Consider the following 27,777-nt stretch of genomic DNA (forward strand, 5'->3'; position numbering starts at 1 on the left):
ATCATTTTTACACATATATAATTTAATTTACACTCTAATTATAAAAACAGTGTGTAAAATGATTACTATGCACGGTCTAATTTACATTGTAGGTGCCTTTCCCCGTCTTACTACGTGTGAGAGAAAAAATAAAATAGCAGACAAAACCCCTTGTCGGGGAAAGAGGCACTGAGACCCCGCTGCCTTAGTTCAAAGGATGGTTTATTTCTCCAGCGAGGAAATAACCCAAAAAACTCTCCCACATTTACATCAGTGCCAACATTTATATTAGTTAAAGTAACTCTAACAGAAAATACTAAATGGACCCGATTGGCCAGACGGTGTGGTGCTGTAGGTGTGGGTAGCATCTCTTCCTCCTGGTTGGCTGAGTAGCTGACGGACGTCAAACATCTGGTGCTCGATGCAGGTCAGAGTCCGGTCACTGTGGTCACTACCTAAGCTAAAATGTGTTACATACTAAATAACAAATTATTTAAAACATTTTATGCTACTTGTCACATTTCTTCATAAGTCACACACAATGATCATTGTCAGTATAATTGGGTAATTTGTGGCTTTAATTGAAGGCCTTGACCTTTATTGTGCATGTAAAAGAATCAGGCTATGTTTTGCATCTCTTCCTAGGTTTCAAACTCATTAGTGCAAGTAAAAGCATATATAATAATATAAATGCTTAAGGTTAGTAGTCGGTGTGTTGGGTGGGTTTCGCAGCACAGACGAGGGTCTGGCACTTGAAAGAAATACCTTACAGGGGATGCAGGGTCAGGATGGCAATAAATTGTTCTAATGGGGGTGGGTGGCTTGCACCTTTGAGGACGAATCGAGCAGAAAGTGCTTAGCTCATCCTGGTTCACATGCCGGTTCTCAGACGAACAGTGATCTCAGAGGAAGAAAACTGTAGCATATTGATTGTTGCAACTTTCTCCAGCTTCAGCGTGAGAATGGAAGCGCAGAGCTTTCCTTCGCAGGGGGAGTGCAAGGGTGGGGGCCAGCCAGCTGTCTGCGCGCCTTGTGTGCGTGTCTCTGTCCTTGGCTGCTGTGGTGGAAAGGGGAGCTGAGCATTGCTGTGCTATCGCAGTGAGGCCTGTTTACCCAAGATGGAGTCGAAAGGGGGCACAAAAGATGGATTCCCCGTGTCTTGCTCAGTAGTCCCATCTATGAAGCAGTCAACCGTGGTTAACTTTACATAAGGGCAAGGGGCAATACCACTACCGGAGGCACGCGGTCCAAGCCTTGTACTGAGGAGCGTACGACGAGAGGGGGCCTGAGGACCCCTCGCTCCCATACATTCCCCCCTTTCGTTACATCTAAAGTAACAAACTACTTTATCTCGTTCTTTCCGTTCTCCCTTCGGTAGCGCTCAGCTTCAGCCACAGCCTCATCCCAAGCAGGTGTACCCTTTATTGGCATCCATGCTTTACACACACTTCTTAAGCTGTTACCTCTTCTTGCGTATTCTTCTGGGGTGACCATTAAGTATATTCCACCATCCCCATCTAAATCTATCCATACCTTGTTATACCACAGCAAGTTTTTTGGTTCTCCAATGGTAGTGTAATGTAGATTATCGACCACGTCCCCATACTGTCTATAGATGGCAGTCATTCTATATTGTGGTGTGGTGTATTCTCCGGTTTGTACTTGGGCATCTATCATGGTAGCCACCGTTGTCTGTTGGCCCACTGTTACCATCATCATTGCTGAATTAGGCATATTATTTTCACAGCATCTTAGTCCCAGTTGGCACCACAGAATATTAGGAGAAGAAAGACCATGATGGGAATGAGTATCTTTGCTGCGATGTTCACCCATGATGGTATCCAGCTGAACAGATCGTCGAACCACGTGTTGTCTACTCCACCTTCTGCTCTCATTCTTTCTCCTAAATTATGCACTGCTGTTATCACATGTGACAGTGTCCCGTTATCAGCATCGGAAGTTGGTACGAACGTGCAACACGCCCCCCCAACTTTTTTGCAAACACCACCGTCCATCGCTGTGATAAGATCTAAGACATATCTGTTTTGCATCATCATCAGGCGCAGGGCACAGAGCTCTATTTTTATGATGTTGAATCCTTCCTCAGTGTTGTTGGCCAGCTGGATGAGCTCCCAGCGTGTTATCTGCAACCATTTCGCGTTTGCCCTTGCTTGAACGCCTGGTGCTAGGAACGATGCAAAGAATGTTTCTGCAGATGAGAAAAGCTTATACTGTTGTGGGATTTTAGCGGGGAGTTCTGACGATTTGGACAAAATATAATTGGATCTTTTGCTGCGTGACAACTTGGTTTTCAAAGTTTCTTCTGACAATAGTTCGTATGCTGGGGGCTCTGTGATTGTCTCATCGGGCGCTGTCGATGGTTCAGCCGATTGCCCTGCTGCCGATGTGTCAGTCGATTGGCCTGCTGTCGATGTGTCAGCCGAAGGCCTTGCTGTAAACTGGACGTGGCTCTCCTGTATCACCATTAGTGCTGAGTGAAGTGTGGCTAGGGCACAAGTGCCCCTCCAGGATGCTGGGAGATGCAGGTAAGCTCGTTTGCCACAGATCCAGTATATGTCCATTAATGCAGCAGTGCCTTTTTTCATGACTGGCATTATTAAAGTCTTATTGCACTGCGCACGGTTCACATGTTCACCTTCCCTTCTCCATGGAAGCAAAGTTTGTGCAGTATTTCCTTTTGAATCTTTATGGGTCTCACCAGGGGTGTGACCCATGTCAGCTTGGTGATATGCTGTGTCCAAATGGGGATGCACGTTTCTTTTGCCCATTCGTATGTTTCATCTGGCAGCCCTCGAAGCCCCTCAGCTTTGCACTCAATCTTTTCATCATGCCACTTGTCATCTGCATATCTTGTGCCTTTTATAACGAAAAATGGCTCCTGGAGGCAGATTACTCCTTGTCGTCTGCTGGTGCAAGTTTGTTCGTTTTCCAATTTTTCCATAGTGACTGTGTGTGCTTGAAATGTCTTTTTTATTCTACACAGCATCAAATGAATCAAACATTGGGCCTCAGAGAAGGGTACTTCCTGTGGGATTAACATTTTTGGGGTTCCAGTTGCGTGAGGAATAAGTGAGCACACGTAACAACTTTCGTTGCTTGCTTGCTTTGCTGCAGTGCTCATATCTGGATACCATTTATTTGATTGGTCAGGGTGTCGGGGGTCCTCTATTTCATCTAACCCCAAGTTATGATAAATATTGTATCTGTTTTTCCCACCCCCCTTTTTCTCCTTCTGTTTTTTAATTGGGTACCAACTTGTGAATATTGCAGCGCGAATATTCTAGACCATGCTTCATCTATATTGTTCATGGTGACGTGTGTATTTAGTAGTGGTTTCTGGTGCAGTGTGTGTACGCATGCTTGTATTTCTGGAATTAGTTAACCCATAGTAATCATCATTTACATTCCATCCAAGCTCTATTTCCTTGGCCATAGTATTATTCAACAATGGAATAGCAGTTTCGTTTACGTGCATTTGTTCAAGGGGCAAAGTTATATTTTTATCATTCAATTCAATGTTATAAGTGTCCTTCAAAATAGCCGTTGCTTCAGTCCATATTAGTTTAGACCCTTGTTTTGTCATATCAGTTCCGCTCCCCCCTTTGTTCATTTCATTTGCCACATATAAAACAACATTATCCCAAATAAGATAAAATATCATTATTGCAAATAGTATGGCAGCATATTTTATAACACATTCCAAATGATTTAATCTACTGGCCCTAGTGGCATCCCTATTTCTATCTAACAGCTGTCCCGCACAGATCATAAAAGATGCTGCAAGGGATCTCTCCCCGTTCATTACAAAATTAATAAACCTGTCATTCTCTGATAACTTGGTACCCAGCAATCTGAAACAATCCTGGGTCCTACCGCTACTAAAAAAAACTACCCTCGACCCAGATATACCCACGAATTACAGACCCATCACCACTGTCCCATTCTTACTAAAAATTCTTGATAGAGTGGCCTATCTACAAATCCAGGATTACCTCGAGACTAACCATTTACTAGGAATTCGCCAGTCCGGCTTTCGTCCACTACACGGGACAGAAACGGCCCTGGTTGATCTCAAGTGCCAGATAGACGACCTCAAAGATAAAGGTAAAGCTGGCATCCTTCTTCTTCTTGACCTATCCGCTGCCTTTGATCTGGTTGATCATAAAATCCTGTGCAACCATCTGTCATCGGCAGTACACTTCTCCCACTCCGCAATTTCATGGATCCAATCCTTCCTGGACAATAGGACCATGCGGGTTTTCTCACCCCTAGCAGCTGCCGACCCTATCCCTATTACTTGTGGTGTCCCACAAGGATCTTGTGTGTCACCTACTTTGTATAATATTTTTACAAAGCCCCTATTCGACAAGCTGGACCATCTGGGTGTCACCTACACCAACTACGCAGATGACACCCAGATACTCCTCACCTTATCCGGCAACTATAATTCGGACGCCATTTGGATCAATGAAGTCTTCTCCATCATTCAGGCATGGATGGCCACACATGGCCTCTGCCTGAATGATGACAAGACTGAACTGCTCCTTGTCGGCTCACCCAACACCATTCGGAAACTTAGTCCCAGCTACACTAGCTTTACCATTGACGGCAACACCATCCCTATCGCCAAGAGTGTAAAAACCCTTGGTTTTTACCTCGACACGAATACTAATCTAGCCAAACAAATTAATATGACTGCCTCAGCCACGGCCTACACGGGCAAACTAATCAGGGCCTGTAGACCGTTGATTTCCACTAACAACTGTCTCACCTTAGCCAGAGCACTTATACAATCTAAACTAGATTACTGCAATAGTCTCTATGTAGGTGCCAACAAAACGGTAATTAATAAATTGCAAGTTCTACAAAATAATGCACTCCGTGCCGCCCTGAATATTCCCAGAAGAGAACATATTTCGGCCACCAGAATTGCATGCAAATGGCTCTCCATCCAACAAAAAATAGATCTAAAAACCATCTGCCTCACCTATAAAGCACTCAACGGCCTTGCCCCTCCCTATCTCACTAACAAATTTACACTAAGACAGAACACTAGAACCACTAGATCCTCTAATACACTACAACTGACTGTGCCCAAATTCTCCCTCAAAAGAGCTGGTGGTTCCAGCTTCCCAGCTCTGGCTTCACAACTTTGGAATACCATTCCACTGGATATCAAATCTACACCCACCTTCCAGCCTTTCAGAACTAAGGTCATCACCTGGTTACTCAACAATTAACCTACCATGATTGAATGCATACCCTCTGCAAGAATGTATTTTGCACTATGTCAGAATATTATTGTCTATGCACTAATTGCTATCTTGTCAAGTATACCTTTGCTTCATCACTGTACAACTGTGCCCTACCCTGCCTGTAACTCGAAGCTTAAGCGCCCATATACCCTTGGGTCAGGTGCGCTATACAAATTAATAAACAAACAAACAAAACATTTCAGCTTGCTCAGCCATTTCATCGCATTGGCTCATGTTGAACCTATGTGGGTGAGACACATTCGTTAAGTCATATGAAAAGAAACATAATTGCAATTGTTCATTCTTTTTCATTTCTTTACTCAGTTAGGCATTTAACAATTCCTTTTCATTTCATCATGGAATAAATGAAGAAAAAATAGAAAAAAAACAACATAATTTATATGAAAAGAAAAGAGAGAGAGAGAGACAAAATATGTAAAACTTTTGCTTTTCCCCTATACTTTCCCTGTCTAAGTTGCAATTGTCATCATGTCAACGTGTGCCAGTGATGGCATCCACACAATCAGTTTCATTTTGGGGAGGTGTAACACTGTGTGCCCTTCTTACGTCTGAGAGGTGCACCCAGTACTTTAATCCTGTAACTTTAACTGCAATTGGGGTGCTGTACACCACTGTGTATGGACCATGAAATCTTGGTGAATTCCACCTTCTTACAAAATTTCTAACAAGAATTTGCTCCCCTGGCATTAAAGGCCCCTCCGGGCTATCTGCTGTCGGCATGGAGGTGTCTGTTACATCTTCAGTAAATGGTGAAACAATTTGTTTTGCTATGCTGCGTACTGCGCGCGTTAGCTGTTAGGTATTCCTTAAACTCTTCTCCCAGCACTGTGGCAGCCCTGTGCGCATCAGACGCCCTCCTAACAGGGGAGAGTGGTGTGTGCATTCTCCTTCCCGTCACAATTTCGTGCAGGCTTAAATGATGATCCTTGCATGGTTGGTTTCTGAGTTGGAACAGTGCTAGGGGCAGACAATATACCCAATTTCTTTTCAACGTGCTGCATAATTTCGATAAATTGCTTTTGAGCAGCCCGTTGATCCTCTCCACAACTCCATTGGCCATTGGATGATAAATCGAACATAGGTTGCGTTTCACCCCCAGAAGGGAGGTCACTTCTTTGAAGAGGTCATTTACAAAGTGCGTGCCGTTGTCTGAACGGATCACATCACAGATTCCCCACAGTGAGAATACTTCTCGCACAAGGAACTTGGCAGCACATTTTGCATCAGGATGGGGACAGGGGCCCGCTTCCACCCACCGGGAAAAAGGGCATACCACCACAATCAAGTATCTTGCTCCGTTACTTCTTTCTCCCATATCGGCATAATCGATATGTAGTTCTCTAAATGGACCTGTAGGCCGTGGCAAAGTGCCACGCAAAGTTCGCAATGTCATTCCTGAATTGTAAGTTTGGCATGTAGTACATTCAATCACAAATTTAGTCAAGTATTCGTGTAGATTAGGAACAAACCAATCCTCTTGAATATCTGAGGCAATGTGTTGTTTTGCAACGTGAGCTGGAAAATGCAGTTGTTGGAATGCTACTTCTAATAATTCTACGGGCATCACTACCTTGCCTGTCGTTTCCTATCTCCAAATGAGATCTGTGGCTGATTGCTTACACCCTTGTTTGCCCCACAACTCCTGCTCTTCCGGTGGGGTCCTTCTCTGGAGTTCTATCAATTGTGCTATGGGCGTGTTATTGTATGCATCTGCTGGTTGTTCTGCTGTGGTTGTTTTTACAATTTACTCTGATGTTGGTGTCTCATTGAAGTACGAGGCTTCTTTCGCTGCTGCGTCGACTGCCGCGTTTCCCAATGAGACAGCGTCTGTTATGGGTATGGGCTTGGCATTTAACCACCGCTACTACTGATAGTTCTGCTAAAACTTCTATTAGTTAATTTAGCAACGTGGCATGTTGTACAGGGGACCCATCTGCTCTTCTGAACCCTCTCCTTCGCCCACGTGATAGCCCTGAGTGAACTGTGGTGGTGACATAAGCTGAGTCTGAATATATGGTCACGGCACAATCTTTGGCTGTGTGTAACGGGCTGATTAGCGCAGTCAGTTCGGCTGCTTGTGCAGAGTAGTGTGAGGGGAGGCGTTTTTGAACAATCACTTTGTATGTGTCTTCTTCCATGCGCACTACCGCCATCCCCACATGTTTCTCTCCTGTCTCTGAGTTTATGGATGCTGACCCATCTATGAAATACATTTCTCCTTCTGTAAGGGCGTTTTTGCTTGCTTTGGGAATGTCATCGCCCTCCCCCTCATATGTGCTACAATCGTGTTCTTGTAAATCCTCAGTTGTGCATGGCTCTGTAATGAAGGTGGCTGGGTTCACTGTCTTGCATCTGACCACATGTACATTTGGACTTGATATTATTATTTCATAAGCAGAGGCTCTCTGTGTTGTGAGGGTAGATTTTGATCTTTCCAAGATAGCAAATAACGAGTGTTCTGCATATAGCGTCACTGAACATCCCATTACGATCATGGCACTTTTCTCAATGGCGAAGGCCGCTGCAGCGAGGGCCTGTTCGCAAGCGAAATGTCCCTGCATTACTGGGTCTAATATTCCACTGTAGTACGCTAATGGTGTGTGGCCTAGCGATGTCTTTTGTGTCAATACTGCTGTCATCAATGTTCCATTGCTGTGTGAAAACAGGAAAAATTCCCTTTCATAATCTGGATTTGCAAGTACTGGGGCGTCTGAAATAAGGTCTTTTAATCGAGAAAATTGGGCAATTGTCTCCTGTGTCCATTTTATTGGGGCTCTGTTCTTTTGTGCTTCTTTCAGTGCTTGTAGCATTGGCCGTGTGTATGCTGCGTAATCGGGGATCCACGCTCGGCAATAGTTACATATGCCAAGAAATTGCTGCATTGCCTTCACTGTTTTTGGTATGATAATGTGTCGAATGGCTGCTGCTCTGTCTGGTAGTATTCTTTTTCCGTCTTTAGATATTTGCTGGCCAAGATACACAACGTCAGCAAGGCAGTATTGTAACTTTCCTTTGTCCACCTTGTATCCTTTGGCGGCCAATACGTTAAGCAGTGTTATCGAGTCTTCTCTACACTCTTCTTCTGTTTTGCTGCAGACGAGTAAATCGTCTACGTACTGTATAATGGTGCTCCCTACATCTATATTGCCAATGTCTTCTCGTAGTACTCTGTTAAAAATGCTTGGGCTCTCGCAGTACCCATGTGGGAGTCTGCGATGTTCATATCTGTTGTTTCCTAATGTAAAAGCTGTAAGGTACTGCGACTCTGGTGCGAGTGGCACAGATAAAAAGGCATTTTTCAGATCAATAACAGTGAAGCAAGTTGCCTCTTTTGGTATACTGCACAATATTGATGACGGGTTAGGCACTAAAGGGAACTCTTTTTGGATGACGCCATTGAGTGGGCGGAGGTCCTGGACCATTCTCCACGCCCCGCCTTTTGTTTTCTTAATCGGAAAAATCGCTGTGTTGCATGGGGAAGTTGATGGCACTAAGATACCTTGGCTTAGGAGTGCATTCACTGTTTCTCTAATACCTTCCTCTGCTTCTTTGGATATTGGGTATTGTTTCACTCTGGGTGGGAGGGCACCTGGTTTCAGTTTTATTTTTATGGGAGTTACCTCGTTTAACAATCCTACATCGTGTGGTCCTGTAGTCCAAATTTCAGGTGCTACCCTGGCCATGTCTTCTTCAAATATTGTCAGTGGGGCCTTTGTTAGCCATGAGTGGGTTGTATATTTCTCTGTATTGAATCATAATGTCACATGGTATGCTTATTTCCATTATTATTTCTCCATCCCCTTCGTAATCAGTAAACAATTCTTCATCAGTAATATCTTTTAGCATTATTTTTGGCTCTATGATATGATATGGCATTTGTAACGTGCCTATACACAAGTGTTTCAAGGCGCGACGAGGCAGGGAGGGGGGAACAAGGGGAAGACAGACAACAATCCTACTAGGCCAGGTGTCATTCAGACCGTGCAGGGGTAGGGGGAAGGGAAAAAGTGCAAGGGGAAGGGGGAGGGAAGGGGGAGTGCAGTACAAATAAATAGAATAGAAATAAAATAATAAATGGGGCCAGCTGGTGGCAAGTGCAAGGTAAGTGCAGACAAGTGCTGGGGGGGGAGCTGTAGGGATACAGAGACAGTCCCGCAGTGCAGGGGTTGCCAGGGAGGCAGTGCAAGTGAAGAGTGACTGGGCCCAGGACCGAGGTCGGTGAGAGTGGCCCAGTTGCAGAATCAGTGCAGTTTAGGTGAAGAATTTAGCAGGGGAGAGGGAGAGAGAAAGCAGAAGTGAAGAGGAAGGTTTTGACACTTCTCCACTCGTGTCCTTGCGTGTCCAGGCCTATGACCACAATGCGTTTGTTAGAAACTTGAACTGCCTCAATGTCTATAGACATAATGGTGCCTGGCACTACATCTGTTGGTGTGATTGGGCGGAATATGAAGTCGGATGGTATTCTCCACTCTTTTTGTGTTATTTCAGGCACTACTCGGGCTAATACCTGTATTCCATAGACGAACATGTCCATGTCAATGGGAATCCCTCTTACTGCAACTTCCTTTGTATTCGTGCTTATTATCAAGAGTGCCCGTACTGGGCATACCCCTGGCGTCGAACACACTATTCCTCTTTCAGTAAAGGCTATGGTTATGTTTAACTTACTGAGTAGGACTCGTCCCATCAAATTGATTGGCGCGTCTTCGTAATACAATAAAGGTGCACGCACTGTTTTTCCCCCCACTGTTACATCAAGATCTTTTGTATAAGGAACTTTTAAAATAGCCCCAGAGAACCCCTGCGTCTCCAAATTTCTTCCCGAGAGCTGAAACCGCCCTTCTGTGAGGCATGATTTTTCTGTTCCAGAGTCTACCATAAAGATAAACTGCTTGTTTCCTATCTCTGCCGCCACTAGTGGTTCCTCATTTGCACTTTGTGTGGTGGATAGGACTGGACACGCAAGTGCTCCCTGTGGGCTGTCCTAGTCTTGGTATCTTTGCTGACCTGGCATTGAAAAAACATTGTCACCCACGACCGTTACGCCGCGGAATGGTGCAGGGGCACCGTTTGCGGCTGCTGCAAAAGGGTTGTTTATGTTTCCTACTGGGTTTTGTCTCGCCATGGGCTGTAGTGCGTTTTGCTGTTGTGGCTGCTGCTGCTGTTGTGGGGCTTGCTGTCTCTGTTGCATTTGGGGGTCATAGCAGTATTGATCCTGTTGTCCTCCCCCTCCCCATTGGAGCTCCATAAGGGCTACCTGGGTGTGGGCAGCCCCACCCCTGTTCATTGTTCATGGGCTGTTGCTGCTGTTGAAAATACCCTGATGGTCGCATTCTACAATCTCGTGAATAATGTCCCCATCTTCCACAATTCCAACACGACCCCTGTTGTCCTCCCCTTGGTCCTTGCCCACCATGCCCTCTGTTTCCCATTCCTCTGTATCCTCCCCTTTGTCCGCAGTACCCACCTCTTCCTTGGGCCGGCCTGTTCTGCCACTGCGATCCTTGGCATGGCTGTTCCTCTCCGTTCCACTGTCCCTGATCCTCTCCAACCCACTGCGCTGCTATCCCAACGGGCCTTCCTCCCGCGTTTTCCTCTCCTTCGTTTCCTCTGTCTGCTGTTGTACTGGCAGTAATGGCGGCAACCTTCACTAATTTTGTCTGTACAAATTTTGCTTCGTCAGCCAGCCTTTTTTGCGTGACCTCCTTTTCCTTCTCTTTGATCCTCCTCCAGTGGTGTACAATTATGCTCTGAATTTCAGGCCACCCTTTGGCTTCGATCCCAGCTATTTTGTCCAAGGCCTTCTGCACCTCTTTCGGCAACCCCTTTTAAATGATAAAATAGAATAAAGCTGTTGATTGATTCCATGCCGTACCAGTTTTGCTTCTCCATAAGTCTTGCACTCCCAAAATGAATTGCGCAGGATCCTCGTTCTCCTCCATCGTGCACTGCATTACTGCATGTAAATCTGGAACATCTGGAAATGCACGCCGCAATGCATCCCACACTTGTGCTCGAACATTGTTAAATGGTGATCCATCGTGTCGGTCACAGCTCATCGTTACTCCCGGGAACCCTGCCCTTTCCCAGATTGTGTCTGCTTGGTCCCCGATTGCTGAAACTAATAGACTTTTTACATCACCTATAGCTAACGGCACACCTGCCGTGTTCTTCTCAAATACATGTATCCACTTACCTGCCCTTCCCGTCAGCAGGGGGGAGGAGTTTTAACAAGTTGGTTTTGTCCATTTTGGCCCACGGAATGTAGTTTGGCCTACCTGCTCCTTTATGTATCAGTGGCATTTGTAGTTTTTGTTTCTTTCCCGTTCTGCTTGTCTTCCCTTTTTTCGTTTTACTTACCAATATGTTTCCTATTATCCCTGTTCGTTGTCTTAATCTACCTTGCCAAAATGGTGGCGATAGTGTGTCTGGGTAACAGCGGTTTGGCAGTGGGGAATCCTCCGCAGCAGCTGCTTCTTCGTATTCTTCCAAATCGTCCCATATTTCTTCTATTTCTGACTCTAGCTCGTTATTATCCTCCCAGTTTTCCTTGGGTTCACTTCCTTGTCTTTCACCCTGGTCTCCACTTTGTTGACTCTCCGGTGTATCTGGGCGTATAATTCTCACAGGCTTGTTATTCAATTGGAACAGGAACTGTCCTGACTGCCACTCCTGTTCTTGCCTCTGCTGCAATGACGTCCCTTGCAATACTATAGACTGCCCTGATACCGAGGCTGCTGGGGTTGCATTGCTTGCTGCTCCTATCGGGGGGGTGTGATCTGCCAGTAACAACGGGGGTACCTCCCCTCCCCCTGGTAGCATTTGCCCTTTGTCACATAAAGCTCTTAACCATGTAATTTCCATTTGTGCGTGTGCTAGCTGACGGTTCAAATCACCTGTAAAACGTGCTATGTCCACAGGAGGAGCACTCGTGGGGCCATACAGGCCTCCTTTGTCATATGGTGAAGGTTCGGGCGCTGTTGCCCCGCCTTGGGCAGTGGCGGTGGGTGGTATATACAGGGGTTCACTAAACCCTACCGCTGGCCTAGTCATTAAGGGATAGATTTTTGCTACTTAGTTTTCGGTTGTAGTTGTTGAGCATTCCCCTTTTGGTGACCCACCTACTTCTTCAGGGTTTTTCTGTCATTCGGTTTGTACCTACCTCTGCCGTGGGGGAAACTTCCTCAAACATTCGCCATAGATCTAACACTTCTCTCCGGTTCTGTAACTGTTTCCCTTTGTATCGCGCTAGCAAATGTGTTGATACTAGGTCCAACACTCTTTTTTGTCAAATGATCCTCCTTCTGGCCAAATTGGTGTAACCCCGTCTCCCTTTATCTCAGTGATCCACTGATCGTGATACTTCTGTATCCTGTCGCTATAAAGTGGAAGGTGCTGGCAAATATGTGCCAGTGGTGTTACTCCCCCCACGGCAATGTTTCTTTTTCCTTTCTTGTATATTCTAGTACCTTTGAATCTCTACCCACCTCTAACTTGGTATGTCAATTACAATATGTGGAAATAATACGTTATTTATCAATGCTCACAATTACCATATGTCACATTAGCCTTCTGAGAGGTGTTACCTGATCACCCCTCACAATTTATTTCTTCTGCTTTACCTTATATCAATCACAAATTACTTGTATTAAAATACTTTAGCGTGTTCAACAAGACATATACATAAAAGCAGACCAACAAACATATAATCATGCAACATACACATGCGCTGCCTGCGCGCGTTTGTTCTTTCCCTATTCCCGTTACTGTCCCTGTTTTTTCTTCTTCCCTATACTACCTACTATTTCGCATTCACTCCCCACCTCTTTCACCTTTATTATGTCTCAAGATTTCTTACTTCCACGGAAAAAGAATATTCTAAAAACTACTCTGAGCCTTCACGAGACCCCTACTATTTTTCTCTTTATCTCTATTCTGCACTTGGTCGGGACAAATGCTACGCGGCGCCGCCTTCTACCCCCTACGGGCTAGGATACCACTTCTCTTCTTCTTCTCACTTCTTACAACACCTAATGGCCATATAAAGGATAGATCAGAAAAGCCTCACCGTCACTCACGCAGACCCTATTCTTGGCTACCTTCCCTTTGTTGCTAATTCCCTTCTTCCCCCTTACCTTTCTTTGGGGTCTTTGCAACCGGGACTCCATGTGTTCAGTCAGGTACGCCGAGGGTCGCCGCTCACGGCCGGACCTCGCTCAGGTCCGTCCCCCAACCAAGCCGTGGCCTGCCTTGGCGATCAGCTTTTTCGATCGGGTATTAGTCAACCGGGAACCCTTGACCCTTTGTTCTTGGTGTGCACGGTCTGGTCAACCGCAGAGGTGATGATTCTGCTGGGGGGCGCCCTGGATCTCGCTGCCGGGTAGCGCAGGCCTCAAGGCATCTCTCTAAATCATGTTGTGGGGGTCACCAAAATGTAGGTGCCTTTCCCCGTCTTACTACGTGTGAGAGAAAAAATAAAATAGCAGACAAAACCCCTTGTCGGGGAAAGAGGCACTGAGACCCGGCTGCAAGAGTTCAAAGGATGGTTTATTTCTCCAGCTAGGACATAACCCAAAAAACTCTCCCACATTTACATCAGTGCCAACATTTATATTAAAGTAACTCTAACAGAAAATACTAAATGGACCCGATTGGCCAGACGGTGTGGTGCGGTAGGTGTGGGTAGCATCTCTTCCTCCTGGTTGGCTGAGTAGCTGACGGACGTCAAACATCTGGTGCTCCATGCAGGTCAGGGTCCGGTCACTGTGGTCACTACCTAAGCTAAAATGTGTTGCATACTAAATAAATTATTTAAAACATTTTATGCTACTTGTCACATTTCTTCATAAGTCACACACAATGATCATTGTCAGTACAATTGGGTCATTCGTGGCTTTAATTGAAGGCTTTGACCTTTATTGTGCATGTAAAAGAATCAGGCTATGTTTCGCATCTCTTCCTAGGTTTCAAACTCATTAGTGCAAGTAAAAGCATATATAATATTAAAAATGCTTAAGGTTAGTAGTGGGTGTGTTGGGTGGGTTTCGCAGCACAGGCGCGAGGGTCTGGCACTTGAAAGAAATACTTTACAGGGGGTGCAGGGTCAGGATGGCAATAAATTGTTCTAATGGGGGTGGGTGGCTTGCACGTTTATGAGGACGAATCGAGCAGAAAGTGCTTAGCTCATTCTGGTTCACATGCCAGTTCTCAGACTAACAGTGATCTCAGAGGAAGAAAACTGTAGCATATTGATTGTTGCAACTTTCTCCAGCTTCAGCGTGAGAATGGAAGCGCAGAGCTTTCCTTCGCAGGGGGAGTGCAAGGGTGGGGGCCAGCCAGCTGCCTGCGCGCCTTGTTTGTGTGTCTCTGTCCTTTGTTGCTGCGGCGGAAAGGGGAGCTGAGCATTGCTGTACTATCGCAGTGAGGCCTGTTTACCCAAGATGGAGTCGAAAGAGGGCACAAAAGATGGATGCCCTGTGTCCTGCTCAGTAGTCCCATCTATGTAGCAGTCAACCATGGTTAACTTTACATAAGGGGCAATACCACTACCGGAGGCACGCGGTCCAAGCCTTGTACTGAGGAGCGTACGACGCGAGGGAGCCTGAGGACCCCTCGCTCCCCATACAACATCCATTCAACCTTGCAGTCAGTGGGGTACATTACTATAAATGGTCAGTGGCAGCAGAATCTTTGCTCAAAGGCGAGTTATTCTCATTACACAAATCACAGGTGTTCTAGCCTCCTCAAATCTTCAAGACTACAATTAAAATATCCAAAACCTGACTCACCATGAAGTGTAAGCGCTGTTAACAAACAAATGAAAGTTACATTTGTTGTAGAAACAGCAAAAACTGTCCCTGTGATAATCCAGATAGGTATTTAACTTTACATAGCACTTCATACATGGTTCGTCCAACATCTAGGCACTGTGATTCTACCTCAGTCGATACTCAGTTAACCGATCTCTGAAGGATGTTAGCCAATAAGATAGCTCAGCCGGTTGAGCACTCATTGCTGCGATCTGTAGGTTGAAGGTTCGTATCCCGGCAAGGCCAACTCAACCTTTCTTCCTTCCGAGGTTGATAAAGGAGTACAGACTTCGGTTTGGTGATAATTGTGATAAATATGTTCTATGTACAGCACTTTGCCAAAAGCGCTATATATTTGACCTTAAGATTAGATATACAATTTAGCGTGAAGTCCTTGCCTGCCTGCACTGTTGTATCATAGCATTGGCATACCATTTGGTAGCAATAGCTCCAGGAAATGAGGACTTACATTAAACAGCAAAAGACAATTCTGCTATCGAACCTCAAAACACACAATACAATTAGCGTTTGCTTTACTATGTAATTGGCTAGGTTTTTGTGTTTTCAACATTTAAATATGTACAGGAGAGAGCAAATGGTCAAACACTAAAGAAATAATGAAAGGTGTATTCTGTCACAATGCAGAAAGCTTCCGCATAGTAATGATTTCCATACAGTTTTGCACACGTCGGCTGAATGTCACATACATTTTACTCTTGCAAAGGAGAGAAGTCATTTTTACTCTCTTAACATTAAATTTACTCTCAAAGTTTAAAAATAGGGAGTAAAATACTCCCTCAAAATCTTATCTGGAGCACTGGTTATAGTACTTATTCCCCCAAGATTTATCGGGGTCTACTTGTATTTAAATAAACCATTTATTTGTTTACAATACACAGTGTTTCTGGGCGTCTTTGGGCCATATGTATGCTACAATTTCTTTGTACTAAGCTACAGCCCTCTCTCCCTCCTAAAATAAGCCTTGCTGCTCTGTCCATGCTGCCCTATTTTCAGGTGGCACAGCCTTATACTAAGAGTGGCGCTTATCTACTGCCTCAGATGCGTTGTTTTATAAAACCCTTAGTTGTACTTTAGAAAAACTGCCCTAACACTGACCACCAGGATCTGTCTTTTTGTCCTTTGGGCAGAGGCCATTATCTGCCATCCAAACTTGGATGGAGAGGTAGATCGTGTTTAGGGTGAGAAATCTTCAGTGTAGTTGCCAGTTAGGGGTAACAAGATTTGCATATCATCGGCATAGTTTGTAAGAAATGCAGATGGAATGCAGTAGATCAATTAGGGGTTTGGTGAATGTTTTATAGGGTGGGGGAATACGCACGAGCCTATGGGCACTCCACATGTGATGGGGGGGGGGGGGAGAGTGGGGGTGTGCAGGCAACTTCAGAGAAAACTCTTATTGCTCTGCCCACCAGGAAGGAAGCTACCCAGGATGTTACCGGTGAGAAGTTGGCTACTGAGCGAAGGTGGTGGCACAGAATTTAGTTGTCCAAGTCGAAGACGGCAGTGTGATCCAATAGGAGGAGCAGGGCTGGCTTGCCTTCATCTCTAAATGCGTCAAGTTCGTTTTTGAGGTCCAACACGGCTGATTCGGTTCCATTGCCTGGTCTAAAGCACGACTGGCGCAAATCTAGGATCTGATTGGTTTCCAGGTAATGCTGGATTTGTTTGTAAGTGGCCCTGTCTAGGATTTTTTGCAGGAAAGGGACCGTTGTGATGGGACAATAGTTACTGGGCACAGCAGGGTCTAGTGTGGGTTTCATTAAATGAGTGAGAACCCAGGCTTCCTTCAGGGAAGTGGGAACTGCGCATGTAGAGAAGGAGGCATTGACGAAGTTGCTGATAAATGGATTGAGAGCTTCAGCACATTCTTTGATGATTGAGTCAGGGCAGGTGTCCCCTTTTCATTTGGAAGGCGTAAGGCTCTTCAGAATGGCTGCAACTTCTGTTTGAGACAGAATGGAATTCAAAAGGGGCTTGTTTGTGGAGAGCCGACAGTGACTGGATGGGAGAAGTGGTTTTGATTGAGGCTTGCTTGGTGGCGATTTTCTTGGTAAGGTGGCTACTTTCTCTAGCAAGGTCTTTCATTTGTTTCCACACCAGGTTTCATCTTTAGTGATGCATGGAGTTGGCTGGGCTGGGGCTTCCAATTCCCTAAGGATTCTGAAGCATTCTTTAGTGTTGGACTTCAGCAATTCTATTATTCTAGAAGTATGCTTTGGCCTGAGTGATGGCTAGCTTGCAAGTGCTAGCAGTGGACTTGCACAGTGCATTGTTATCTGTTTGAGCTTTCTTCCCAGTGGCTTCTGTCTGGTGTTTCTTCACTCTCAGGTCTTTGAGGTCACTAGTAAACCATGTGTGTGTGTGGGACAGAGCTTTGGCCTTACGTGGTGCTAATGGGGCGACCGTGTCCACCGCTGTTGCCAGTGTCTTTAGTTCGATGTCCGCAAGAGCCACTGGGTTATTGGCTATGTGAGGGAGGTGATTTGGTTGGAAGTCAGAGAGCAGTGGTGTGATGCTGTCTTTTGCCAGAGCTCTGGGCCCAAGTGGGTGGCATGTGGGTGCTGGCAAGTGGGTTGTCCTGGGGCTGTGGTATGGTGAAGGTCACGACAAAGTGGTCGGACCCAGGGGCATGGGGAGACAGCATTGATATCAACTTTGCAGTTGAGGTCCTCTAGCCAGTGAAGGATGCGTCCCTTAACATGGGTAGGGGTATTTATGCAGTGAGTGAAGCCTAGGGCACTCAGTGATTTTGCTAGTGAGGTGGCATTACAATCTGTAGGGTCGTTGAGGCCCAGGTTCAGGTCTCCTGGGGGGATGACTTTGGATGTAGGTTTGAGGTTGGTGTTGAGATGTAGGAGGTCTTCCTCAAATGTGCCCGGCGGTCCAGGTGGCCTTTGTAGTATATGGAGTAGTACGGAGCTGGTATGGGATGTGTTAAGTTTTATCGAGAGCAGGTTGCAGTTTCCATACATTTTTGAAAGCCATCGTGTGATTTTCAGAATATCTTTGAAAGATCAGTACTACACTGCCTCCTTGAGCGTCCTGTCTATCAGCTCTTGGGATGGTGAAACCTGGGAGGGATGGCTAGGGGCAATGCTGTGCCAGAAGCGGCATGAAGCCATGACTCAGTGATAGCTAGGAGGTCAAGATCAAGCAAAGAGATGCGGTCGTAGATGTCCAGGGCATGGACCAATCTGGCGTTAATCATGGCTCCTTTAAACTGGACATGGGTGTGTTGGGTGTCGTGATGGGCCTTGATCGTTGCCATGGTATCTGGTCATTCCATCGAATGGCAAACCATCTAACACCATACCATTGGATTTTCTCCATCGAAATACCATTCCAAAGAATGGCCCTTTCGTTGCATAAAATTCGATGGATCCATTTAAATGTAATGTTAAGATTAGTGGTTAGCTAAGGGGGTTGGGTTTGGGGTTGGGGTTAGATTAAGGGTTACATTAGGGTTAGGGCTGGGGCTAGGGTTAGATTAAGGGGTACATTAGGGTTGGAGCTAGGGTTAGCTTAAGGGTTACGTTAGAGTTAGGTTTAGATTAAGGGTTAGGGTTGGTGGTTAGGGTTGGGGCTAGGGTTCGATGAAGGGTTACATTAGGGTTGGGGCTAGGGTTCGATGAAGGGTTACATTAGGGTTGGGGGCTAGGGTTGGGGCTAGGGTTAGATTAAGGGTTAAAATAGGTTTGGGGGCTAGGGTTAGATAAAGGGTTAGGTTAGGGTTGGCGTAGGGGATAGGGGGGGGCTGGGCAGGGGAACCACTCCCCCCCTACCCCCCCAAAAATATACAAAAAAAATTAAAACGTTACAAGGAACTGGCCAGTGCCGAAATTTCAGCACTGGACAGTTCCATGTAACAAGTTACAGAAAAAAACATTCATATGCTATTTTAAAGTGCATTTCCATTGAAACCAGTCCATTTATATTTTTGATGGACTGGTTTCGATGGAATGGCACTTTTACATGTAAAAGATAGCCTGTCGATGCTTTGGCATTAGATGCTTTGTATTCGATCGTTTGGTATGTCGACCCTTTATTTTCGATGCAATCACTCACTATACACCGTTGCCATGCGTGTTTTAGGTATCAGAGGGGAAATCCTAGGTAGGGAGACGTGGCTAGCTCGCATGGTGGAGGCAGATGGTGAGGTCGTTTATGAAGCAAAGTTGGTGTAAGGGAGGTCTACAGGTTGTGTAGATGGAGGTGCAGCCTTCGAGCTTAGAATTCCTAATGAGTAGAGGTTGGGAATATGTAGCATGAGTGAGATGGGCTAATTTGGACTTGAGCCCGTATATTCCTTACAGTGCTAGGCGGTGGGCGCATGGCACAGGCGCCTGTGGCTTTGGGAAGGCATGTGACAGGCATAGGAGAGCTCCTGAGGGGCATGCTCCAGTGTGCAGGAGTGCTGGTAGGGTTCCTGCACCTGAAGCGCCATGAGAGGGGGCCGGCACAGTGCAGATCGGCTGCGAGTGGTGCCGGCTGGAGGCAGACATTAGCGGCAACGCTGGTGGTGCGTGCCGACCTCTCAGAGGAGTTGGGGTGAACATGTGGAGAAGGGAGGAATCTAGGTCTATTCGGGACAAACGCAGCATTCTGCGACGCTGGGCTGTAAGAGCCTAATGCAGTAGGTGGTGGGGTAATATGCAAACCACTAGCCTTGTCGGAATTGGGCAACAAATCTGAGGTAGACGATGCGGGTACCGCATGCGACGTGGCAGTAGACAGTGGCTTTGGAGCATGGGGCAGATGCATGCTTACCTTTGTCAGAGGCGATGTAATCCTGATGGGTGATGTCGCTTGGCTGTGTGCAGCAGCGAGCGGCTGAGAGTTGCAGTGGCCTTATGAACCGACCTTAGGAAACAACCGGCTTTGTGGGGGTAAGTTCATTTGATCGTGGTTTGCCCAATCGGGTTGCTGCATATTTCCATAACTGTAGGACTACAGTTGTAGGCAACTACCTGCACTCATGGTCCAAATTAAAGCAATCGCCCATAAAACTAGTTCATATTGCTTCAGGCAAATGAAAATGTCCTGTGAACAGTGATGGGAAAGTTACTCCTGATGTATCTGTCAGGTATTGCAGCAGTCACATGGCCCATCAAACATAGTATCTTAAATCAGGCGACAGTGGCCCTACAATAGATTAAATTTCTGTATCATCCTACCCATGATTGCACCACAGCCATGTTTGTGGCTTTTCGCAGTTCATTAATGACGCCCTTTAATTTTGTCACTGCTGGGAATGGAAATACCCTGAAGATACCAAGCTAGTCAATTTCACATGTGCAAAAGAGTAATACACAAGACATTAGGCATGGTAAAAAAAAGAGCAGAAGTCGACTGTTTTGTGGTTGATTGTGTAGTCAAACATTTAAAATGATCATTGCTCAATTATTTTGATCTTTACAGCAAACCTAAGTCAATGGGGCCTGACAAGCTGTCTAACACAATATGCGTTTTCCAAACTACAGATGTCGCAGTTCATCGTACAGTGCCTGAATCCCTATCGTAAACCTGACTGCAAAATTGGACGCATAAACACAACAGAAGACTTCAAGCATTTAGCCCGCAAGGTATGTAATTTTTGGGGCAAGTTGATGACATTGTCCCGTTCTGTTTCTAAAGTGGTTTTAAAAACAAATGCAATTGTACATTTTGACTCTTCAGTTAAACAGACGCCGACCATTCGTAGCGCTGCACCAAATGCCTCTACACAGACATCTAACTGAAACGGGTAATTTCGTTGGATATAGTTTCTCAGAGTTCAGAATACAATCAAGCTACCGCCCCCTTATCGCAGGCACTCCATGGGAAGCCCTATTCCTCAGAGAAAATAGTTTCCCCACTTTAAGCAGACACCATCTACTGGGTCATGGACCAAAGAAAGGTTTGCATACCGTGGGAAACGTGGCATAATTTGTTGTTTTCGTAGGTAAACCTCCTATTAAACAGGAAGTACATTGCACAAGGGGAGGGGGAACCCCAGCTAAAAGCCCTAGATTTGACCAATCTTACCCCTATGGGAAGTCAATAATACGGACAAGTGGGTACTTTCAACAGTAACAAACGGATATTGCATAGAGTTCCAAGAAACACCATGCAATCATCCGCCAAAATCCAGAAACATGTCTTTGGAACATCAACTAATCCTCTAAGCAGAGGTACAATCACTACTAGAAAAAGGAGCTATAGAACTCGCCCCCGAATCACACGTAAATGTGGGTTTTTATTCTGTGTACTTCCTTGGACCAAAGAAAGATTAGACAAAGCGCCCAGTGTTAGATCGAATACCTGCAAATACTTCCGTCAAACCTCATAAATTCAGGATGACAACCTTACAAGAGGTAATTCCTATACTGAAAAAGGGAGACAACATGGCAACACTCGACATGTAAGATGCACACTTTAATATTTCAATGTTGCCAGCTCACCGAAAATACCTACGGTTCAATGTAGGGTCCACACATTACCAGTTCAAGGTGCTACCTTTTGGGATTGCTTCAGCCCCTCGGGTTTTCACAAAGGTACTGTTGGTAGTGGTGGCTCACCTGCGCTTGCAATCAATCCCAGAGTACCCTTATATAGACGACTGGCTCATAACACGAGACACACCACAAATGTCAGAAGCACACTCAAGACACAATATACCTAGTGTTCCAACTAGGGTTTTCAGTCTACGAGAAAAAATCAAATATAGTCACCAGCAAAATCTAGCCATTTCTGGGGGCAGTTCACACAGAAGACACCCTAGTCTTCCCCTCCAATGAGAGGAGTCCAAAACATGCTGCTCCAATTCCTCTTTTACACAGCCGGTTGCCCAATAACTGTCCGGATGGTTATGCGCTTTCTTGGTATAATGGCTTCTTGCGTGTGGCACTAGAAAGATGCAAGTTTGTGCATGCGTCAAATACAGGAATGGCTTCACTGAAAACAAGTGAGGTTACACAACAAGAGGTAAGTTCTCTTAGACTTTACAGTACCTTTGGTTAGAAGAAAAACTGTTCCAGCTGGCTCCTGTTCCTGTGCAGCTCTGCAGATCCTGTGTTCCTGGGCCTCAGTCGTGGGGACAAGGGGGCGGACATCTGGAGGACTCCTGCGCTGCAACTGGACCGTCGGCAACAGAAAAGGACCAAATTCTATCCAGTGGCACTTCACGGTTTCAGCTCGTCGTGTCTCAGCAAATAGCACCACCGCAGACTCTTGGCTGTTGAGATGGGCTTTCCTTGCATCTGGGGTCCAGCACTCTGTTGAGGTGGCTCAGGCTTGGTCAGTCCTGCTTCCTTGGAGTCCGGAGGATCTTCCTGGAGCTCTTGGCCAACTTAAAATCAACACACACGATCTGGTGTTCCTCTCCCTCTTGAGTTTCCATCAGCAACTGCAGTTGAAATACAACCAGCTTCGAGAGGATGTCCAGGTGGCTTACTTTGGAGTTGATTGGTCCCACCAACTCAAGGGGAGAAGTCGTCCTTGCAGGGCTTCTCTAGTTGAGGCGAATTCGGAGCTTCAGCACAGCAGCAGGGCTTCACCGGGCGAACCAGCGTTCCAGGAGTTGCAGCAGGCGTCTCTTCCAAGTTCTTCTTCGGATTCCTTCGTCCAGTGGTCGACTCTGCCTTCCAAGCCAAAAAGCCTTGCCTTTTATGCAGGTTTCCTCCATTCATTCCAACCCAGCTGTCAGTCACCCAGCAGGGTGGCTGTCCTTGCCGGACAGCCAGCAGGTCAATCACCTAGGAGTGCATTCCTGTCTCCTAGGAGACTAAGCACATGGAGGCTCGAGCACCTCCCTCGCTTCCTGCTACCGCCAGACACCCTGGAGCCAGAGGCGGGATTCACTCGTGAATCCCACCAAAGACAAAATAAACAAAGGGACCAAACCTGGTTTGGCGCGCAGAGTACATCTCAAGAAGGACCTTTCAACAAAGAAATTGCGAAAAAAGAAGACTGGGGGCATTTTGACAAAAATGCCACCGTTGGGTGCTTTACTGCAGCTGCAAACGCAGCGCGTGGTAATGTTGGGGAGAATTCTCAAAAATGTGCTAATTCCCTTTACCTTAGAGACCCCCAGCAACTTTTCTGAATTTTGAGGACTTGATTTTTTTACCTGGAGAGAATGTGACCCTTTTTCCCACTCTCTCGTGTTTTGAAATGTGTTTTTACTCGTGTTTTCTTTGGTTATGGAGTTTTATACAACTCCATAGGTATCACCTTTTCATGTGTGTCACACAGCACCCTCAGTACAGTGGCACAGGGAAACCTTTCCAGGCTTTCCCAATGTTTAAATACCTTCTCTGGTATAAACTACTGTTTCCCAGAGAAAGTAAAGTGAAATTGAATTTACTAGTCTTTTTAAATTCCTAGACCCAGCACCCCCGTATCTTACAATAGAGTGCTGGAGGGTGTACTTAGTATCCCCTGTGTCTAGATACTCATGTAGCAGTCAAATGCTACTCTTTCCTACCGAAATGGCTGGTGGCAGGGGTTTTACAACGATCTACCATGATTTTTCCAGACCGCGAACACCGGTAGCGTTAAATCACATGAGCCATGTTTTTCAAGATGGTGTCTGAGCCCCCTTTGTTTAAACGGGTCCCAGTCTTCTTTTTTCGCCATTTCTTTGTGGAAAGGTCCTTCTAGAGTTTTGCTCTGCGCGCCAAACCTAGTTTGGTTCCTTTGTTCATTTGCCTTTGGCGGGCTTCAGGACTGAAGACCGCCTCTGGCGCCCAAGTGTCTGGTGTGGGCAGGAAGTGATGGAGGTGCCCGAAACTCCCAGTTCTTAATCTTGTAGGAGACCCAAATGCACTCTGGTATGATTGGCTGGCTGACTGTCCGGCAAGGACAGCCACCCTGCTGGGTGAGTGACAGCTAGGCTGGAATTAATGGGAGAGAACTGAATAAAAGGTGAGTCTCTTGGCTTGGAAGGCAGAGTCGACCACTGGAATGAAAGACTAGCTTGAAGAGGTCAGCTGCTGCAAATCCTGGACCGTTGGTTTGCCCGATGAATCCCTGCTGCAGTACCGAATCACTAAGTTCATCTCGACAGAGAAGCCCTTCAAGGACGACTTCTCCCTTTTGAGTTGGTGGGACCAATCAGCTCGACACTAAGCCACCTGGATACCATTCTCATAGCTGGTTGTGTTTTCCTCAGAATGCTGCAGGAAACCGAATAACCAGGGAGAGGGACACCAGTTTGTTGTGCTTTACCACAGCTACCCGGAAATGAAGATTTGCCAAGTGCCAGGTTTTTGACCAGTGCAGTGCAGGAGTCCCCTGACGTCCTCCCTCTTGCCCCCACGACTGAGGCTCAGGAACAGCAAGATCAGCTGGAACTGCAAGAAACAGAAGCCTTCAGCTGCATCTTTTTCTTCATATGTAAGTTACTGTGAAACGAGACTGAGTACTCACTTCTCGCGGGGAAAGTGCTTGAAACCTTCGCAACTAGCAGGCCTAATCGGCTTGTGACCCAAACTTCTGAGAACTTCTACAAAGACTTTACTGTTTACTTACCATAACCGTTTTATCCTATCCAAGACTTTAGCCCTTTGACTTTGGCCTAGCCTATTGAATTGACTCTTCTGGGGAACTCAAAGTATCTGCACTGTCTAAGAATAATTGTAATCCTTTAATGTTCTGATCCTATTCATTTTTGCTCCTCCTTCAAAGTATTCTGAATGCCTCAGAAACTTAACGAGTATAGTACTGAAGTATATTTGTGTATGATATTTAACTGCCTCCTTCTAGTGAATGTTTTATAACTGACTTTTGAATAAATTAATAAGTGTTTTAACCAAGAAACCTTGAGTGTAAGAGTTTATTTGAACACCTTTGATTGTCGACCTCTGTGTAACATAATTATAGCTCACTTTCCCTCTTGAGATAAGCCTGGCTGCTCAGCTCTGCTACCAAAAACTGTGTAGTACAGACTTATACCAAAGGTTGGTTTTGCTTATACCTGTAGTCATAGTTGTGTGTAGTGGTCCCAAAGGGTACTGCATACAAACTCTGCCTAACAGGTAAAAGCACACCACAGTAGTTAAACCACTGCCACCAGCCATTCATTGAGGAAAGGGTAACAAATAAATGTTACATGACAAGCTAGACAAAGGGGGATACTAAGTAACTCCTCCAGCACCCTATTGTAAGATAGTGTGTGCTGGGTCTAGAAAGGTAAGTGTAAGTAAAGTCAATTTTACTTAACTGCTCTTGGAAACAGTAGTCTATCCAAGAGAAAGTATTTAAACCTTTGGGAAATCTAAAAGACTGTGACACAATGTAAACAATGATGCCTATGGAGTTTGTCCGACTCCACAACCAAAAGAAACACAGAAAACACACAGAATTAAAAGTACAAAGTCCCAAAGTTCAGCAAAAGAGCCGGGGGTCTCTAAGGTGGGAGGAATTTAGCACTAAACTGGAAATTCTTCCTAACAGAAGGGTCTGCAGGTGTCTCTGATTGTTTTCTGTTAGGAGAGTTTTCCCAAGGACCTAATTGTTAGTGAGACTTTAGTAAGTTATCCCAGTGGTTTGTAGATCCCCAACTCTTAGTATCAGTCTGTACTACTAGAGACCTTGGTGGAGTGGCAGAGCAGTCATGCTTATCTTAAGAGAAAGATGTGAGCTGTAGGTAAGTTTCTGATGTTTGTAAATCTGCTTAGAATCACATGCTGTGCATATGGTCCGACATCCAGTGGTAACCGCGGAGTATAGTATCTTGTCTTTCGAGAATCGAAAGACGATGTCGACATGGGTGTTCCTGTAACACTATCCCTACGTGACGTGTAGTGTACCCAAGATCCCTCACGCGTTGAGGTCCCTCAGATTTTGTTTTTCAACCCAGCATACTGGTCGCCTTATGCTGAGCTCGTTAAGGACATTGCCTATTGTCCCCTCAACCTTTGGTCGAATAGTTATATAAAATAATTCAGATCACCCTATCCGTCCCTTATTTCGACAGCTGTTCCTGATCTCTACCGAAGACCTTCAGAACTTCGGACAGTGATCCAGTTGGCGCTGCCGCTACGTGGCCGGGCCTTCCGCCGGCCTACACAGTAGGGCGAGTAGGGTCGGGGTGGACATTTCTGTACAATCTGAGAATGCCTTTCCCTTTCCTTCCTCTTTCCCTTTTGGTCTTCGTCACTCTACCCATCCTCAGCTATGGAGAGGACTCCATTTAGGTTTTGCCCCATTTGTAAGGGCAACCATTTCTTGCCCCTCGATAACAACGAAGTAGGATTTGCGGCTTGTAAGCTCCTCCATCCTAAGACATTAAAGAAGCGCAAAGTCAAGCGATGGGCAGCCTACGGATGTCGAAGGCAGAGTTCTCTCCCGCTGCCCCAGCCACTGAATGTGACAACGGTGAGAGTGACGATCAGTCCTCCGAACCGGAGGTCGTTGACCTTTTGACAGAATGCTCTCGATCTGCATAGTCTGTCCCCGGCCCCGCCAGACACGTCTCAGGCACTGCTATGGGGAAGTCACACCCCGGCGACAAAGACGAACATTTACACAGCACTAAATGCACAACCCCAAGTCCATCTTCGGCCAAGTCGAAGAAGACTTCAGCGCCAACGGGTACACCGGGAGTTCCGGCTGCACCCGCTGACCTTCAGGATCGGCAGCTCTCCCCGCAGCCGATTCTCAGACGGCAGTCAAGGGATTCTTCGAGGCCTACGGAAAAGGCCAAGGATCCACCGAGAGCCAAGGATAGCCTAAGGGCACTACTGGAGCCCTTCCATAAGCCAAAAGAGAGGCACAGGGACGTCCCACCTCTGTCGGTCCCACAGGAGGAGTTCTCTGAGGGCGAAGAAGGGATGTCTTTGACGTTGAGACAAAAATCTCGACGTTTTACGACAGAGCGTTTTCAAGACCCTTTTCCACCTCTAGACCATTCTAGGTCTTCTGTTTGGACTAGAGAGAAATTAGAAAACTGCATGGAAAGTCTGGACAGGTTTGTTTCCCGTTCAGAACAACCCACACCAAGAAGGCCACAGGATGAGAGCCCTTTGGACCCTGTAGCAAAATTCCCAAGGCTCTTTGACCCCTCTCTGGAAGAGGATATATACAACTATGACCTAACTGAAGAAGACATTCCTGCAGACACTCAGGATGAGGATCAATTCACCATTCCTGAAGATATGCATGATCCCATAGAGGGCTGGGAGGAGAATCCGGATATGGGTAACCCTCAACCGTGGCAGTCTCCAGATCCACAAGACCAGGATGCCCTATCTTTGGATTCCCCCCAGAACACCCCCACTAGACAACCATCACCATTGGATGATCAATTGACGTTTAACGCATGTTGCGTAAAGCAGCTGAACACTTTAAGATTGTCACAGATGAAGCGGTCCCCGAAGCTGACTTTGTGGAGGACATCCTCAAAGAGAAGCTGCCGGCCAGCCAGGTTATTCCTCTCCTCTCCTCAATTCAATAAACAAACGTCTGGCTCCCTCCTTATCAACACCTGCTCTCACAAGAGGTGTTAACCCACGAATAGAAAAACTTTTGTCCTCCCTTGGACCCTCTGTATATCAGAGGTCCCTCCACCCCAGACTCTCTGGTGGTGACTACTACAAGGAAGGGGGCAGGGGTCCCTCTGTCAACCGGCGAGGCACCCCCTGATAAGGAAGGTAAAAGACTTAACGCCCTTGGGAAGAGGGTCACGGCCG

The 27,777-nt window shown here is 46.1% G+C and overlaps 1 protein-coding gene across 3 annotated transcripts in view; it reads left to right on the forward strand.

The window, feature by feature from the left end:
* Positions 1-27,777, forward strand: part of SETD2 (SET domain containing 2, histone lysine methyltransferase) — a 1,465,157-nt gene that overhangs the window by 1,412,011 nt on the left and 25,369 nt on the right. For all 3 annotated transcript variants that reach the window (XM_069645793.1, XM_069645791.1, XM_069645792.1), the window contains one exon: positions 20,587-20,688. In XM_069645793.1, the coding sequence (XP_069501894.1) occupies positions 20,587-20,688 (102 nt within the window). The remainder of the gene's footprint in view (positions 1-20,586; positions 20,689-27,777) is intronic.

The sequence above is a fragment of the Ambystoma mexicanum genome, chromosome 2p (genome assembly GCF_040938575.1).
Source record: "Ambystoma mexicanum isolate Mex_15411 chromosome 2p, UKY_AmexF1_1, whole genome shotgun sequence".
NCBI lineage: Eukaryota > Metazoa > Chordata > Amphibia > Caudata > Ambystomatidae > Ambystoma > Ambystoma mexicanum.